The sequence below is a fragment of the Morone saxatilis genome, unplaced genomic scaffold, assembly GCF_004916995.1.
Source record: "Morone saxatilis isolate NCDOM2014 unplaced genomic scaffold, NCSU_SB_2.0 Contig18, whole genome shotgun sequence".
In the NCBI taxonomy this organism is placed as follows: Eukaryota; Metazoa; Chordata; class Actinopteri; family Moronidae; genus Morone; species Morone saxatilis.
This window is the reverse complement of record NW_023339740.1, coordinates 11,928,192-11,945,511: the sequence shown is the minus strand read 5'-3', so window position 1 is coordinate 11,945,511 and position 17,320 is coordinate 11,928,192. Positions and strand designations below refer to the sequence as shown.

The 17,320-nt window shown below is 40.0% G+C and overlaps 1 protein-coding gene across 3 annotated transcripts; it reads right to left on the bottom strand.

Annotated features, from left to right (window-relative positions):
• Positions 1 to 4,503: 4,503 nt before the first annotated feature.
• LOC118328627 (leucine-rich repeat neuronal protein 2-like) lies at positions 4,504 to 13,297 on the bottom strand. 3 transcript variants are annotated; one of them, XM_035662458.1, is made up of 3 exons: positions 13,093 to 13,297; positions 8,230 to 8,348; positions 4,504 to 7,917 (listed from the first exon to the last, which is right to left on the bottom strand). In XM_035662458.1, exon 3 carries the CDS (start codon positions 7,492 to 7,494, stop codon positions 5,134 to 5,136), a length of 2,361 nt encoding a protein of 786 aa, XP_035518351.1. In that variant the 5' UTR covers positions 7,495 to 7,917; positions 8,230 to 8,348; positions 13,093 to 13,297; the 3' UTR covers positions 4,504 to 5,133. The 3 variants fall into 3 exon arrangements, with proteins under 3 accessions (XP_035518351.1, XP_035518352.1, XP_035518350.1); XM_035662459.1 differs by having other exon boundaries at positions 4,504 to 8,348; XM_035662457.1 differs by lacking the exon at positions 8,230 to 8,348.
• Between the last annotated feature and the right edge of the window lie 4,023 nt (positions 13,298 to 17,320).

The window sequence follows — 17,320 nt, the reverse complement described above, 5'->3', positions numbered from 1 at the left end:
TGTGTGTGTGTGTGTCTGTTTGCTATGCATGTGTGTTTGTCAAGGATGACTATTCTGGATCTTTTGATGAATTTAGCTGCAGATGTGCGCACTGTAATAGGTTACGTTGCATTTTTATTTACATTTCAGAACCCAGGAGACTTCTCTCCGTCTGTGTTTGCGTTGCTGTAGGGTTTGTCAAATAGGAGAAATGTCTTTAACGCTTCACATGGAGTTTAGAGGTCAGGGTCCACCACAGAGCAGCACTCCTGGAGCTGGTAGAGATTCAGTGAGTGAATCTCATTTATCAGTGCAGTCTCCAGGCAACAGCTTGATTTGTATTCCCCATTCTTCTCTATTTAAAGATAAAAATCTGCCTATAAAGTTAAGGAATACTGTGCCTGATGGTGAATACGGATGGCGAGCTGTACAAATCTGCTAATTTGGCTTTACTTGAGTGTTTTAATCAAATTGTGGCTTAATTGGTCAATCAAGCTACGTGTGGTCTCCATGGCAACAGAAGATGAAGTGGCCACCCTACCAGATTTAAGACTCGTTGAGTTCGATTCTGTCTGTCCGTCCACACGAAGAGTGAAACATCACACAGGGAGAAATGAGTGGGCTGAGAGTTTGCACACTCACACACTTCCTGAAAAATTCAGCTTGTGTTTTGCTCAAGGTCACTCCAGTAGAAGGGAGGGTTGATGTCACAAAGGGATTGAACATGATGTTTCTTTGAAGGTTCAGAAAAAGTTTTTTGTTCTTGATGATACAGAGATACAGAGAGCTAGAAACTTACTTTAAAAAAAATCAAATCGGCAAATAAGGTGGAAGAACAATACCGGTGTCTCACAGTCTGTTACTGTTACTCCTATCATTTGTGTCATACTGGGACACAGAAACCTAGAGCTGCTACTAACAACTATTTTCATGATCAATGAATCTGCAGACTATTTTCTTTATGAATTTACTTTTTGATCTATAAAATTTAACAAGTTAACATATTTAAATTTCTTGTTTTGTCTGAATAGTGTTTCAAAACCCAAAGAAATTCAGTTTGCTATGATGGAACCAGGGAAAATTTACGTAAACGGTTAAGTGTTTGAACATTTTTGACGATTGTCTGTCAATCAACTAATCAATTATTACACTAATTGTTTCAACTCCACAAAAGTGGTGCTGTTAGCATTTACCTGTTATGGCGATTGTTTACTCAATATTCATGCTGCTTCAGATCGTTTGACTAACACACCTTTTCATAGCCTGTTAAACAGAGTGAGTAGATATATCCCATTGAATTGAAACCGTTCAAGTATGCGGTGCGTGAAGATTGATGTTGACGATGCCCTTGCCTACTTTATGTGTCTGTGAGTGTGTATTTGTGTGTGCATATTTTGAGATTTAGTGTAAGGTGGTAATGTAATGTAAGGAATAATCTCAATATTTCATGAGTGTGATGCTAATGGAAGTCAGGGCCAAAGCTCAACACATTAAAAAGTATGAATGATAGAACCCTTTTTTTGTTAAATCATAGTCACTTCATTGCCTTATCAGTCATACACTCACTATACATCTTGGGTAACATTAGCATTTATAAGCAGTATATGATTGATTGATCATGTGTTACTGTATACTTTGTTATCAAACATTCATTAACTGTTCATACACAAGTTATAAATGATTCATAGGAGAAGTAACAGATCAATAAACACTTAAAAATGCCCTCATATCTGCTACAACTACATTATAGTGTGTTATTACTTGTTTATGTACTGCATATAAATACTATATTGAGTTAAAATAAAGTGTTACCATATTTGGAAAGATTATAGTGACATAATTAATGTGGCCATTTTGTATAAAACACACTTACCTTACATTCCCAGAGTGTTTGATGCCCCAGGTGTTTGAATTTATCAGCAGTTTTTAAGGCTTGTTTTTAAGAATTTTTATCACATTGCACAAGCAAACAGGACAAAAGAGCAGCTCCATTGGCCTGCTTTAGTTAACGTACCAGAAGCATAACCTTCAAATGAATGCTAGCAGGTCAAAAACAGCTGAGTGACACGGCCGTGGGCATCGGGAACATCTACTTCTGCTTATGTATCCTGTGAGCATACAGTATTGTGTGCTTTGTATGCCGTGATCTAAATTATAATACTATTGTTTGATGTCATTTTTCTTATTTCTTGTCACTGTTTCTAAACTTTTTGTGTATTTTTATTCATGTCACTTAATGTCTTGTCCACTAATCACTGCTGTCATTTGGTAATGCAGAATAGAAGTATATTTTTGTAAATGATTGTACAATCTTATCTGTGAAGAGAATGGGTATTCAACTAGCAAAGCATTTCCCCTTACGTCACTCTGTACAGTGCATTCAATGTGCTTATTACTGTGGACATTTTTCACCGAAAAAAAAAGTTTTTGGTCTTCACATTTTTTAAAGTCACAAAAATGTTTTCATGGCACAATCACCTCATGTTGTTTAGGAATGACACCCACTCCAGCACCTAATGATGATGTCAGTGTTAATGTATATTATATTGCTAGTGGGAATAATAAAAATTGCCATAGCATTTGTGTTTGTGAAAAGGAATATATTTGGAATTAGTTTTTTTCAAATAATGTTTGTTCAACTTTTTAACTGATGTTGGAGATTTTAAAGGTTCTTTGTGGAGTTTTTTTCGCTAGTATCGCTATAGAACAGTTTTTCAATACACATTCCTGCCAATGGTTTCACACTGTTCCACTGATCTACATGTGGCAGTAATTCACACAGATGCACCAACAAAGGCAGGATTGAAGAAAATTGCAAGCTAGTAAACACTGATGTAAACAACACAGAGTTTAGATACTTTGAAAATCTGCTTTACAAGTGTTTCATGAGGAAGGAAGACCCCAAGTTTTAGTGAATAACACTGAATGTAAACATACAAGAAAACTCCACAGGGCACCTTTAACTGCTTAAAATGGTTATTTTATATTCCAGTAAGTCATAGAACCTTTAAGCTGCTTTCAGAAAATCACAACTGCAGCTAAAATATATCAATATTTGAGTAAAGGATTGTTGCATTGGATGTACTAACAGTATGACTTGAAGTTTTCGCATCTGGTACTCTTTTACATGACTTGCTAAACTATTTATTTACACTTGCTAGTGATAGTAAAGAATGACATGTTGTTAGTCAAGAAATAACAACATAAAATCTAAATATGGTATACATATAGATCATTGTATGTATATACAGTATTGTGTTGCCTTATTGAAGAAAATGTATTATGTTTTGTGTGAATAAATACAAAGTCTAACTACTGTTGAAAGGTTGTTTTTACAGTCCAGTTCTTTTTCTATTCTACTATTTAAAGGCCCAACCTGTATTTCTCCAACCACATTAATATTCAAAAATATATTTTTTTGAGTTTGAGTTTTAGATCGCAAATCAGGATTTGTGTTTCTCAGAGATGAGAAATTAAAATATGGGGCCATTTTACCTCAGTGCTTACTACATAAAAAAGAAACCTTCCACAGTGTGAAAGAAATATTTGTGTACACTAGTGGTGTTTTATTAGGAAGGAAATCCATTTGCTCGTCAATCACCCTTGTGTTTATTGTGATTTAAGTTCTAGGTGATGTAGTGCTAAAGGATGAATATATTAAAAATTACAATTCATTTCTGACCCATAAATCCAGCGCAGCCAGCTTGTATCAGTTGGATCAGTGGTAATAAGGAGGATATGTGTATATTCATGTTTTTTCATGTCTTTCTAAACAATACTTACATGTCACATTGAACGGTGAAGTTATCATGAGGCTTCATCGGTCTGAGTTATAAATCTATTGGCTGTTTTCAAAATGACAATGAGGTTTCCAGTGCTACAGCTCAGCAAGGAAACATCAAATCTTATACTGAAAAGATTTAGTTTGGAAGATAATAACTTTATTGTACCAACTCAGCCTGCTGAAACCTAATTTTACCTGTGGCTAATGTTTGGAAGTCACTTCTGCACAAAATAAGGACTTGATTTAGTCCCCAATCCCTGACTTTGGAGTCACGCTACGAAGGGATCTCTTCACTTCCAATATGAAGATTAGGAATGAACACAGTAACCAGAGACTCAACATACAAATGGACATGTGAGTATAAAGACTTTAACCTGGATGAAGCCTGCGCTCAGTTCCAGGTCTTATCCAGCAGGGTGCACACTGTGTCTTGTGTTAACAGAGTAGGTGTCAGATGTCTTAAGCTATTATTGTACTTATTCCTACTGTGGAGTAAGAACACCTGCATACAGATAAGCAAGGAGTTGTAGCTGAAGATGAATCCCTAATATGTGATTTTTACATTGAGACTTTAGTGTCTCCCATTTGTCATGCAATATTTACACCACTGTTGATTGATTTGATCCCCTGTCAAATTATCCTTACATGTTCTATAGAATCTAAAATCAATTTTGTGGTAAGAAAACAAATAAACAGTAAAATTGTTTAAATTAAAAAGATTTTATTGTATAATAGCTCAAAATAGAATTTAACACAACCACTTTTAGATCACTTTTATACTGAAAGAGGATGTTAGGCAGGGAATCTGGATGAATATACGGTATAGGTACTGCAGGATGGACAACCCAGTCCAAGGTACTGAAAGCTAAGCAAAAAGGCTGTTTACATCAATGCAGGAATTTCACTCAGTATCAGCCTCAAGACAGAGTTTCATCTGCTTGGGGAAAGTATAGTTCAGTCTGTGGAACGTGTAGACAGGAAACATGACAAATACCCTGGAGGTCTGAGCCACTCTCTTTGTAAATATCTGTCCCTGGATTGAATCAGGTTTTTTCTTTAGTTTCAGTCCAGTGGTCATCAGTAGCACAGACTCATTTGTGTCTCCTGTGTTCACTCACTGTGCTGCAGGAATATGATTGTCCAGTTTTATGTCCCTGGTTAGGGGTTTAGGCATTCTTTACAATACATCTTAACACATAAACAATGTCAATATATACTTTATATGGTATATAAAATAAATACAAATCTCTTTCTACACCACTGCTCTCATCTATGACGCCTCTCTTCTAGCCATGATTCACAAACTGTATATGTGTGTGTATGTGTCAGTGTTTTTTGTCTGGATTTGAATGTGCACAAATATAATTATCTCAACAGTCCTGATGTAATAGCAATTTCTCACTCTGCTCTGGGGTATGTTTGTTGCTCCCTTCTGTTTTTTGATTGACAGCCAGAGCCTTGGGACTTTTGATTTCCTGGAGGACGGTACTGTGGTACTTCCCTGCACCCTCACTGTCCCAGCCCTGGCCTGCCAGCAGCAGCAGTATGAGTGCGAGGAGCAGTAATGTGACTGCTGTGGAGGTCAGCTCTGGGCTTAATTGCAGGCTGGGCTGAGGCTCTGGGACATCCTTTGTCCTGAATGAAACACACTGAGTCTTTTTGCTTTCTCTTGATCTTCTGCCGGAATGCTTGGCGCCCTCATCCACCCCTAAATGTAGACACACTCTGTAAAATGTCTCTGCCTGCAGGTGGGTTAGGTTGAAGCTCTGTGTACCAGCCAGGATGCGTGTGGTGTATGTGGGCGTGTGTGCATTTGAGTATATGGCTTGCCAGGACAGACGAGTTGAAGGGAAGTTGTGCCCGGTTTGCCAAGACAGGATAGCATAGTGTTGTCCAACCTCCTTCACCTCCAACCTGACATCCGCTCTGTATAGTGGATATCTCTTGATATTAGCAGCCACCCCCCGCTTTCTTTTCTTTTCTCTGCCATGCACACCCACAGTAACACTGCGTGTATCTGCTCCCAGTGCATTTTCCGCTACACAGGTATACAATCCTGCCTCACTGGGGGTGACCTTGTTCATCTCCAAAGTTCCCTCAGGCAGTAGCTGGTAGGGTTTGGAGGGGTTACAGAGAGTATCATCTTGGCTGGGAGAAGCACTGGAGGCAGATGTGTGGTTGAATCCCTCAGAGTCTGTTAGGCTGTGGCAGGGAGCAGGAGCTGGTAAACGTTTGGATGTATGGCTTGGGGCAGGACCAAGTCTCAGCCCGGAGGGAGTCACCCAGTACAGTTCAGGCTGTGGATCTGCAAGAGCTCGGCAGTGCAAGACCAGTTTTCCTCCTTCTCTTACCCCAACGTAGGAGGGGAGGGAACTGGTAGGGATCATTGGGAGGCATGAGGCTGACATCTCCCTGGATGACACATCTCTCACCCTACGAGCTCTTAGCTCTGGGGGTTCAGAGCACAGCGTGGCCTGGGGTTGGATGAAACGCACCATCCGAGCTGTTCGCACATCTGTTTGTGTGTCTTCACTGTGTGGGTGAGAAGCCTCCTTGGCAGCCCAGTGAAATAGGCAGTCACATCGCAGTGGATTGGAGTGTAAGCTCACCTCCTGAAGACTCGGCAGGGAGAGCATGATGTGCTGGTGCACAGCGCTCAGGGAGTTGGAGTTGAGCATTAGACTCTCCAGCCTGCTCAGCTGGAGGAAAGCCTGCGGATGAATGTAGGACAGTCGCGGGTTGTTGGTGATCTCAAGCTTGGTGAGCTCTGGAAGGTTCTCCAGGGCGACTCTCTCAATGGACACCAGCTCCTCCATGTTGTTCAGGCCAAGCTCCTTCAGATGGATCATGTCTCTGAAGTCTCCTGTCTCGATCAGTTTGATGCGGTTCTTGTTGAGATCAAGGAACTTCAATCCTGGCACTCTCCTCAGGGCCTGAGTGGGGACCTTTGTCAGCCGGTTATCGTAGAAGGACAGGCTCTCTAGACCCTCCAACCCTTCCAGGGCTTTTTCAGCCAAGCTTCTCAGACCCATACCACCGAGGACAAGACTCCGGAGGGATTTAAGGGCCAGGAAGCCTCGCTCAGGCAAGACCTCCACAGGGTTTCCACCAAGCATGAGAACTTCCAGGTGAGGCAGAGACCTGAACCACCGAGGGTCAACAGTGGTGAGCCTGTTGTTGTTGATATGCAGACGCAGTAGGGAGTCCAGACCTGTGAAGGCTCCAGGTGCTATTGAGTGTAAGTTGTTGTGGCTGAGAAAGAGTTCCTGCAAAGTTGGAAGTGAGGAGAAGGAGGCATCAGGGAGGCGACTGAGATGGTTTTCCTCCAGGTGAAGAGACAGCAAAGAGGGCAGGGAGGAGCTCTGAGTTATTGTCCTGACGCGGGTGAAGCGATTCTGGGAAAGGTCAAGGTCGGTGAGGTTGGGGAGTCTATGCAGCACCGCAGTGTCGATCTCAGACAGAAGGTTACTCTGCAGACGCAGGGTGTGTGTGTTCGTAGGTATGGGTAAAGGGAGCTTGGTCAACAGCAAGTCATTGCAGTCCACAGTGGGAGCTTCATGGTAGACAGAATCAGGGGAGAACCAAGGCTTGATCTGACACGCACACCGCGACGGGCAGGAGACGTGCCATGGTAGTGCATGAGGTAGTGAGCCCACTACGTCAGGCACACATACACCAACGAACACACACAGGAGACACTGTGTCTGTAGAAACACTAAAGTCGGCCTCATAATCCTTACAGGTAACAGGAGCTGATTCAGACAAGGTGAGGAAGAGTTTGTTATGAGGATGTGAGATATATCATTTGGACCAGAAATGTGTGTGAAGTCGTGCTATTAACAGTCTCAAGGTGTGGGTGCAAACTGTAAAAGGTAGGCCAGATGGTTCAGTGTCATCATTCATGAAATCTTAAAACAATTATAAAGTGATTATATTGTTGACAGCAGTCCACAGTGACACTAATAAAGACTGAAATGTGTATGTTCCTTTTGTAGCCAAGGACTCTTTTATACCAAGAGTGTTTTATGTGTAACTGTGATTGCAGTGGTAGAACAGGAACCGCACAGGCTGTAGTTTGATGACGGCCTTTGTTGTCACACAATAGATATCCTGGCCACAGGTGGAAGACTCATGGCTCGCAGCATGGCGGCTCACTGTTTTGTCAGAAACACAAAAAGAGAAAGAAAGAAAAGGAGGAGAGAAAGACTCAAATTACTGTGGGTTAAAAGCTGTCACTTAAATCCAAATGCTTTTTAAAGTATTATACTTCATCAGTTCCCACTCCAAACTAAATCTGTATGAATTTTAAATACAGTAGCAAGTCACATGGAGTTTTCAAGGATGTATTTTGCAGACTCATTAAAGCAGAAATGCTCTGCAGCTGAGGAAAGCAAGAGAGAGGTGAAGAAGAGAAGATGGATGAGAAAGGACAGAAAAGGAGATTTGCGGGTGCCCCAGTAGCTTACCAGGTAGAGCGAATCCCACATATCAAGTCCTTACTGCAGGGGCCTGGGCTCAAATCTGGCCCTGTGCTCTTTGTTGCATGTCATCCCATCTCTCTCCCCGTCTTTTCTGTCACTCTCTACTGTCACCATCCAAATAAACCAAAATGAACGATGAAGAATTTTAAAAAAGTAAAGGAGATCTGGCCTTGACTTTAGTAGCACTTTTAGACACATGGGGAAGTAATTCAAAGTAATTCATGAAGACAATCATGGTAAAAAAAAATGATAGAACAAGGAAAAAAAAAATGCAAATATGGGAGGAAGAAAAAGCGAGAAAAACAGTGTTCTGCTGTAATCTCCAGTGTTTCTTTCAGCCTACGGGAGAATAGGTAAATATGCAGGAGTGATGAAATCATGTAGCACCTAAATATTTCATGCCATTACCTCACATTCAGTGCCTGTTAGAACATAGCGTCCCACAAATGTTATTTATTATGTAACAGTTAAAAAGACCCTAAGAATCTTTTATATTATCAGCCTTCTGCACTTGAAGCTATAATGGGAAAGACTGCGTGAATGTAGCTGCACACACACACAGACACAAATACACTAGTTACATCAGTATTTAAATGTATAGCATTTGGCAGACTTGTCTTATCCAGAGCGACTGACACTGCTGCTCAGTATTCATGGTACACCGTCACATTAAGGGATCGGAGACAATTGGCAGTAATAGATAATAGAGATCATCCAAGTAATTAGCTGACCAGTAGTGCAAAAACACTTTTTATGTGTCGGACCATCGATTTCATGTTCTCAACAGCAGATTTTAACTGATATAGGACATAGAAGACAGGATATGTTTTACAGAATAAAGTATGACTATTTAGGCTAAAGGGTTGTATCAAGTTATATTCAATAAGGAGTGCAACAGTATTTGTTAGTTTCAATAAAGCTGCATTAACTGGTATTTTGGCCACTTGGGGGTAGCATGACAACTTATCATCACCTTGTAAAGTTGTTATGGCAGACTTGTTAGCAAACGCTAGCTCAGGTCTTCACCAGCTCCTGAGAAATATATCTGGCACGTTAGCTGCTAAATGTTTGAGAGCAAGTTTGTAACTTTTTCTGTCTGCTGTTTGGTTGCTGCAGGAAGTGTTTAGAGGGTTTTTAGGGGTCCTTCCTGAAAACTGTGGTTAAAAACTACGCTATTAAGAGCGGTGAGAATGAATCCAAATATTATGCTACAGGTTATAAAACTAAAACAATGAGTTGGAACACGCTGAAAGGCTCTGTAGGGCTGATGAGAACTGCAGTGTCTGGTGCTCGAAACTACAAGTGATACCTTTCATATTACACATATAATAATAGGAATTATTGCAACTTCATTAGGACATCCTTCTTAAGAATTTGCTGCACTAGAAATCTATTAAATCGTGTAGAATAGATGTTAGATAATCCAAGTTAAAATGAATGTAGTTGTGTTTGCCAAATGTAAAAACATACAAAGTTTAGTAATGGAGTTGACATTGGGAGAGTGCTGTGTTACTGTCCTTGTTGTCTTCAGTATGATGCTTTGTCCCCCTGATAAGAAAAACAGTAATCTGTGGGACACACTACCGTTATATTATTTGATATTGGTATCACACACATGCCGAGAAGCCATGCAAGGCTTACTGCATAGTTGCTATGGAAACAAATCTCCAAGCCTCACTCTGTCTCAGTGTTTTGGGATTTACTTTGGAATTTGTTTTGGTCCAATCTGTGTATCAGTTGATAAGAAACAACACTGGCTGGACCAAGGAAACATCACGACTACATTTCTGAAGCCGCAAACTGCGTCTCCTCCAATCTCCATGTGTTCTACAAATCTGTCCATTTTCTGTAATAACGTTCTGTATGATTATAAATAAAGTTGTCATTCAATGAACTTTTAACCTCTCAGTCTTTCCATCCTGGCAGCTGGTGTGATAAAATTCTACATCTGCCAATGAGGTCTGCAATCTACATGACTAACAGGAAGTACCGTGCAACTCCAGGCTTTAACGTCTGCTAGTGGATGAGGAGAAAGTGTGGAGAGATGCTTGCCAAGTTTTCTCCACAAACAGGAAAGAGAGAGAACTGACAGATTCAATTTAGCACAGTTATTGAGATGAGGAGAAAAACGTGCAAACACAATGTAGTTCAACTGCGTGAAATTTGTGTGTACTAAGTGCAGTATCTTATCCAAACTCTGAGGTATAACAGTAAAAACACAGGAACAGTTCTCACCTCCTGGGGCTCTTCTTACTCTTCTCTCAGTCATTCACTTTCATCTCCACTCTCTCATCTTTTCATATGCAACCTGCTCAATAATGGATTCATCATTTAATTTTGATGTTTTCGTCATTTGCTCTCAAAAGCTCACAGTTGTTTTTTTGTTGTTTTTTTGCAGATCCGAGGAAGCAGAATGTAAGCTGATGTGTGTATTCAAAGGGCTTGTGCTGCCTTGTAATTTGAACTATTCAGAAAAGGAGTGTAAAATAGATGTGTATGACTCAGTGGCTACTTTCCTAACTCTGTGTCTTCCCTGTGGATTTACAGAGAATATTTGCTCTTGTGGCCATTATTACTCTTCTGACTCAGATTTCTTTGAAAGTATGTATGACTGCACAGCGGCTCACATACTAGGATGAGCAATAACAACAAGAACATGCAGCTGCACTGACCTTAATCCAAAATTTGCTGTGATCCTCGGTCAACCGAGGAAGATATTTTTCTTAAACAATTTGTTTAAGTTCATAGTTGCAGGATGTTGCATTACTGAACGTATTGATCTAAGTAAAAATAATGACTGTATATATAACTGTAATGAACAAAATTTTAAAGTTGAGAAAGTTAAAAGTGTTGGTTTTCAGAATTTTGTTAAAAACTGTTTTGGCTTTTGATTCCAGTTCCCATAAATTCTCTTAGCAATCGCTCGGCTGCTTAAAGATGCAGATGCACGTCAGTCAGTCACAGCGGAGCAGTAAGACAAGAATATAGCTCATGTTTCAGTTGGATGTCTCCTCTCAGTAGCTCTTCATTTTATCTCATTAGTCCGTCCATGTTTTGAAGACTACACAAAGAGTACTCCACAGATTCGCACTCCATTGTTGGACTGACAACGGACAGTTTAAAAAAAGGATCACAATTGATACAGCAGAACCAGAGATCTTTTTTATTCCACACATTTATCTTTCTCGTCAAAACCTGGCGCCTACGTTACCCACATTTTAACACGAGATTCGGGGGTAGGAGCTAATGTAGCCTTTTAGCTGTTAACCTCCAGCTGCTGAGGTCCTGTACGTTTACATCTTTATAACTCCACATCCCCAGATTCTTTTCATTTTCAAACTCTTGTAGTTGTGTCTGGAAATACAAGCCTTTACAGCCAGACTTAACTTAAGCAAGGTGTGTATTTGTTCATTATTGTTGACTTTAAACGTAATAGTTTCTTTCTCAGTTCACTGTACTGTTCAGCCTTTTGTACAATTTCTCAATTGTTTGAACTTCATATATGTCCTGAAACTAACAGATGCTGTGAAAGTTCCTGGATATCAATACCTAATCTTCCGTTTGACAGGTTTTTCTTGATTATTTTTCTTTTAAACCAAATTTTCACATTACTGTCTCATACATAGCCTATACATTGATCTATTTCTCACCCACAATCCCAATGCTTATACATATTTGCCAAACTTCTACTACAAATACATCAAAAATTACATCAGTTTGATTACCTTTGTTAGACTTTGTCATTTGTGTGAGCACCTCTCACTTAGCAAGCAAACTCAGCATCTGAGTTCCTGTTTACATTTGAGCCTGTCTGGTGCTTTAATGATTAGATGGATGTAACAGACACTTAACATTTGCTACAAGAGAGGAAAACAAGCCAATACAGTGATACAGTGAGGAGGCTTAAAAGCATACAATAAAATCCTAGACACACTCACACACACTGTCACACAACCCGTTGCTTTCTAGAGAGAAAGACTTTTGAATTTATTTTACTCCAAGTATTTTTTTTAGAGAGAACATCTGACACTAAACTTAATACCTTTTTTACTTTACCAGACACACTTCTTGCAATATAGCTTGTGATATGCAACTCTAGGTTTAATTTAGACAATTAGGTGTGGCATAATTAATTAGACCAGGAAGCCAATGGATTGAAGTTTTCAGAACTCCTGTAGAGGTGAGAAAACACAAAAATTAAAAGTCTGTGTTATTTCAGACCAGCCACATTTATGCTTCAGAAGTTAAAGTCAAACATGCCTCTCCTTCAGCTCCATTTGACTTTGCTTTTTGCTTTGTCCAATCTAACAGAAAGAGAGAGCCAGAGCGAGCAGGAGAAAAGCTTTTAAGACCTACATTATCTAATGGACAGAGGGAGAAAATAGGTATGGAGTAGAAATACATGCTTGCATGAAGCGATCCATTGCATAAGGTTTGTTTGTGCTGTGCAGCTACGACACAGAGAGAGACACTGCAACAGGGCGGAATAGAGAGAGGGAAGATTTAGAGAGCAGGAGAGAGGGATGTATGATAGAGGTGCTGGATGCAGATCCTAATAATAATAATACAAAACAGAAACGTATTGGCCTAGAGCTGAATCTGTGCCAGCATGCACACAGACACACATATACACCAACTTATGATTTATTAGCCCCCCCCCCTCTACCGCCAAAACAGACCCCCAAGCTTCTCCATTTCTAACACACACACACACCTGCTACCGACACCTTTGAATCAATACTGCTTTCACTCAGAGAGACTGTGTGCATGAGTGACTGCATGTCTGTGTGAGTGCTGCAATGTCCTGTTTGGTTAGAAAATCCCATCAACATATTTTAGATTTCTTACCGCAACAGAAGCACCGGCTACATCTCTCCCTGATGTTTTCTCTTGTCTTCATCTACTGTCAGTCTTTCTTTGCAAATGGTTCACGTGTTGGGATGTTTTTTTTTTCCTTCCTCTCCCTCTCAGTCACACGTTTGTGGGTATCTTAAGATTCCTGAAATATCACTTCCCTAGCTCTCCCCTCTCTGTCACTGGAGCTGAAGAGCAAATTGGCACAGACTGGATCTCTCTCCCTCTCTCCCTCCCTTCCTCTCTCCCTCTCTCTCTCTCTCCCTCCAGCTAAAATGGAGATGAGGTGTGTTCTGCAGCAGAGCTTCTGTCCCTCTCATCTCTCCTCCTCTCTTTCTGTTGCCTGCCTCACTCTCTCCCTCTTTCTATTTTCCTGTGTCACAAGCCGAAGGAAAATCACTTGCGTTAGTTACAGTGTTTTACTTTTCTAGATGAGAAGTTTTCTTTGGCTCCTAGTGGCATTTTAGTTTTCTGCCATCATCTGCAGACTAAAGACCTGTTTATAATGCTGGTTCATGGATAGCTGGTTGAAAAGCAGCAGGACAGACACATGAGTTATTTCAGTCTGTGTTTCTGTATTTTAGTAGCCTATCTTTATTACAGTATCTCTACAGAGCGGATTATTAACTTTTTTCAGAGCTGAAGCTGTGTCTCATCTCAATTCTCTACTGTGTGAGCTTGAATCATTTCGTAATCTTAGGCAACTTCAGGTTTCAATAAGGTCCTAATGAGCCTTATTCTAAAGCTGCTCTGAGCTCACTAAAGCGTTCATACTTGTGTAAAGGGAATGCCTAAAAGTGTGTATCATTACAACAATGAAATAAAGAAAAAAGCCAAAGAAAGTGATTGAGCAATTAAAACCTCTGTTCATCCTCTAGAAAGCAACAATATACACAAAGTAGAAAATAATACACCAAAGAAGCAATTTACTGTGGGTACTGTTTAGACTCTGGTTCTTAAGAGGAGGGAAAGTGTGTGTGTGTCCAGTTGTCTCAATATTTTCTGCTTCTGTAGTTTTTATATTCTCTCCTAACAGCTCCTGAATAATTCTTCATTGGCAGGTGGTGGATACTGGTGGTAATTTATGTATGAAAGAACAGTAATTTAGACCAGTATATGCGCAGACGTTGAGGCTCTCAGACTTGCTGCAGCATGCATACATTATTTCAATAACACCACCACATCTCTGTAAGGAATAACTGTCATTACTTTGGCTATATATAAGTGACAAAGGCAATACAGTTGGACTGTACTGGAATATAAGTATACCTCTACTTTGTGGATTGCTCCAGGCTGCAGCAACAGAACAGTAACATGATAAAAGGCATGCATGCAGTAACCTCCCGGGGAATTAACTTAATCTAAAAGACACCCCACATTTCATACAACTGGTGTAAGTCAGGTTGGTTGAGAGTAAATGTAACTCAAAAAACCTTAAGCCAAATTAGTACATTATGGGTGAGGTAGACAGCTCATGCAGCATGACATGACTGAAGTGAATTTCACATTGCTCCCTAAATCAGTTTATTGCTACCTGTGTGACAGGTCCCGACACAGAATCTGGACTTGGTTTTGTTTTGTTTAGCTTTCGGCTTGAGTTTTTAAACCTGCTATAATCGATATTTTTATATTAACAATGGATCAAATGAATATGTGAAATATGAAAAGTGTAATTTGTGGTGCAAACCCACAGAGACCCACTCTGAAGTTCCCCTCTGCATCTTTCAGCTCGTTGTTTTGGTTCTCTGGTCCACGATTAAATTGGTTTAGACTTACCGCTCTCATCAGAATTGTTCCCTGCCACTGCATGCAACTAACTCCAGCAAAGAAGTTCTAAAAAGCCACTGTACGTGACCTTTTCAGCACCAAACTGCAGACAGACAAAAATTACTATCTGGTAAACATAGTGGAACATTTCCCTCAGAAGTTGGTGGAGACCTAGAACAGACATAAAAGAACTAAAAGTCAACGTTACATTCATCACATGGACAAAAACACAAATGGTCAAAACTTTCAAGTAACAAATGAACAATATGTTGCTCTTTATTTGGCTGTATTAATATACAATTGTTTGCTAACATACTTTATATAGCAAAAACAGTTCAATGTTATGTTTATAACTTCTTTTTGCTGCCCCCAGCTGGCTATAACTCAGCTAATGCTGGTTTAAGGATACTTCTTTCTATCCCTGTGTGTAATATGTTGCAAGTAGCATGTATGTGGAAATAATCTCATAGTGGAAATTAAACACATTTACTAAATTGACTCTAGAAAGCAAATACTACCCATTTGTGTCTGTTTTACTGCAGAACACCACTCCCAACCACTCCTAACGTTGTACACAAATGCAGGATATTCAGCCTTATGTATGCAAAATATTCTACCTGTAGAGACAGAATTGTATGATTAGGGCACACATCTTCCTGCATGACCACCATATCTAAAAATATATATTAGGCTATTAGTGGATTGTGAGACTGCATATGCCATTTCACATCTCTGGATCCTGGATATGGATACAATTGTCTATATGGATATTCTTCATGACATCCAGAGTCTTTAGTGGGTCAAATGATGCTGGCAGCTGGCAGAAACTTGCATTGGGAGATGCATTTTTTTATTTTAGCCCTAAGAGAGCGAAGAGAGATGTATAGAAACCCAGCCTCTGCTCTGTGATAAAATGTTGTGAAAAATACACCACTGCTGATGTTGAATCATGCAGACGTTGAACAGTTCTTCCACAGTACGAAAACAAGAGCTATGAGTTTAAAAACTGAATTTATGTGACCATGTTTGTGTGCTCATTTATTCTTGAGACAATGTAAAGTTGAGACCATAAATACAGTAACTACATTTATCTGTGATGTGATACTTTATTTTTCAACCTAGCAAATGGTGGAATTTGAGGGCATTGCGTACAGTGTAACCTCACTTTGAGGTGATACTGTTTCATGGTATTGGATTGAACTTTTGCTTATGACAAAAAAAATGACAGACACACTCACATGGCTCCCTACCCTTGTTGTTTAGTCCATATTTACAGGAAGTAGTGAGATGATATGTGTATATTTGAAAGAAAAAAAGAGAGGAGCTACTGCAGAATAGAAGTATGAAGCATTTTTGCAACGTGGGGGCTTATATTAATGCGTATTAATGTGTGCATGTGTATGTGTATACATGTCTGTGTGTGTGTGAAACAGTCTGACTTGGCTCTCTAATGGCTTTCCCCTTCATTTGCTTGATTCATTCAGAAGCCAACACACAAAAGCACACACACCCACATGCCCTGCTGACTGAAAGGCAGCAAAGATAAGTGGTAGCTCGCTGAAAGGAAGGGAGCGAGAGGAGGTCGCCATAGCAACACTGGGGGGTTGTCGCTTTTATTGGAGAAAGAAAATCAGCTCTGCCTATCCTCTTCTCTCTCTCTCCTCACTTTCTCAATTCTTCTTTCTCTGTCTCACCTTTCTTTTCCTCTGTTAATTTCATCTTCAGCTGACGTCAACTCCCCGGGACATCTACAATCCACAAAAATTCAAGTCACGTCTGGTGTTAAATTCTTTTCTACCAATTTAATTATGCAACATGGCTGTATACTTAGTATTATGCATGATAAAATTTGTTTTTTTAATAGTTCTGCTGGATGAACAAAATGTTTTAAGTGTAAATCTGTACAGAGAAATAACTGCCGTATGTGTGAGTCTTTTAAGGAAAAGAAGTACAATTAAAGTATATCATCGTTGCAGCAGTGGTGATAGAAAGAGACGGAGTGACAAATATGTGAGAGAGTGTTTACAGCTGTCAATGCGTCACGGTCCTAATTCACTGCTATCTTATAGTAAATTGACATTTTGTTCCCCATACATCGTCGAACACGTAGAAGCATGTCAAAGCCTTGCAATCAATACCACACACAACACCACACACACAGGCACACAAACACACACACACACACCACACACACACACTCACATACATACTTTTGGGGGGAAAATCTGACACACACAATACATGACTGTACATAATTGCACATGGTCCAGAGTGTGAACAGATGTGAAAATGATGGAAATGTGGTACGCCAATGTGTGGCATAGCATCCCTTCTCTGTTACAGCATTTGAAGTCTGTTCACAGGTGGACTGTTCCCCAGCTGGACCTGGAACACTCAAGGACTCAAGGACAACCCTCCCACATCACAGCTAAACGTGTATATGTGTGTGTGTGTG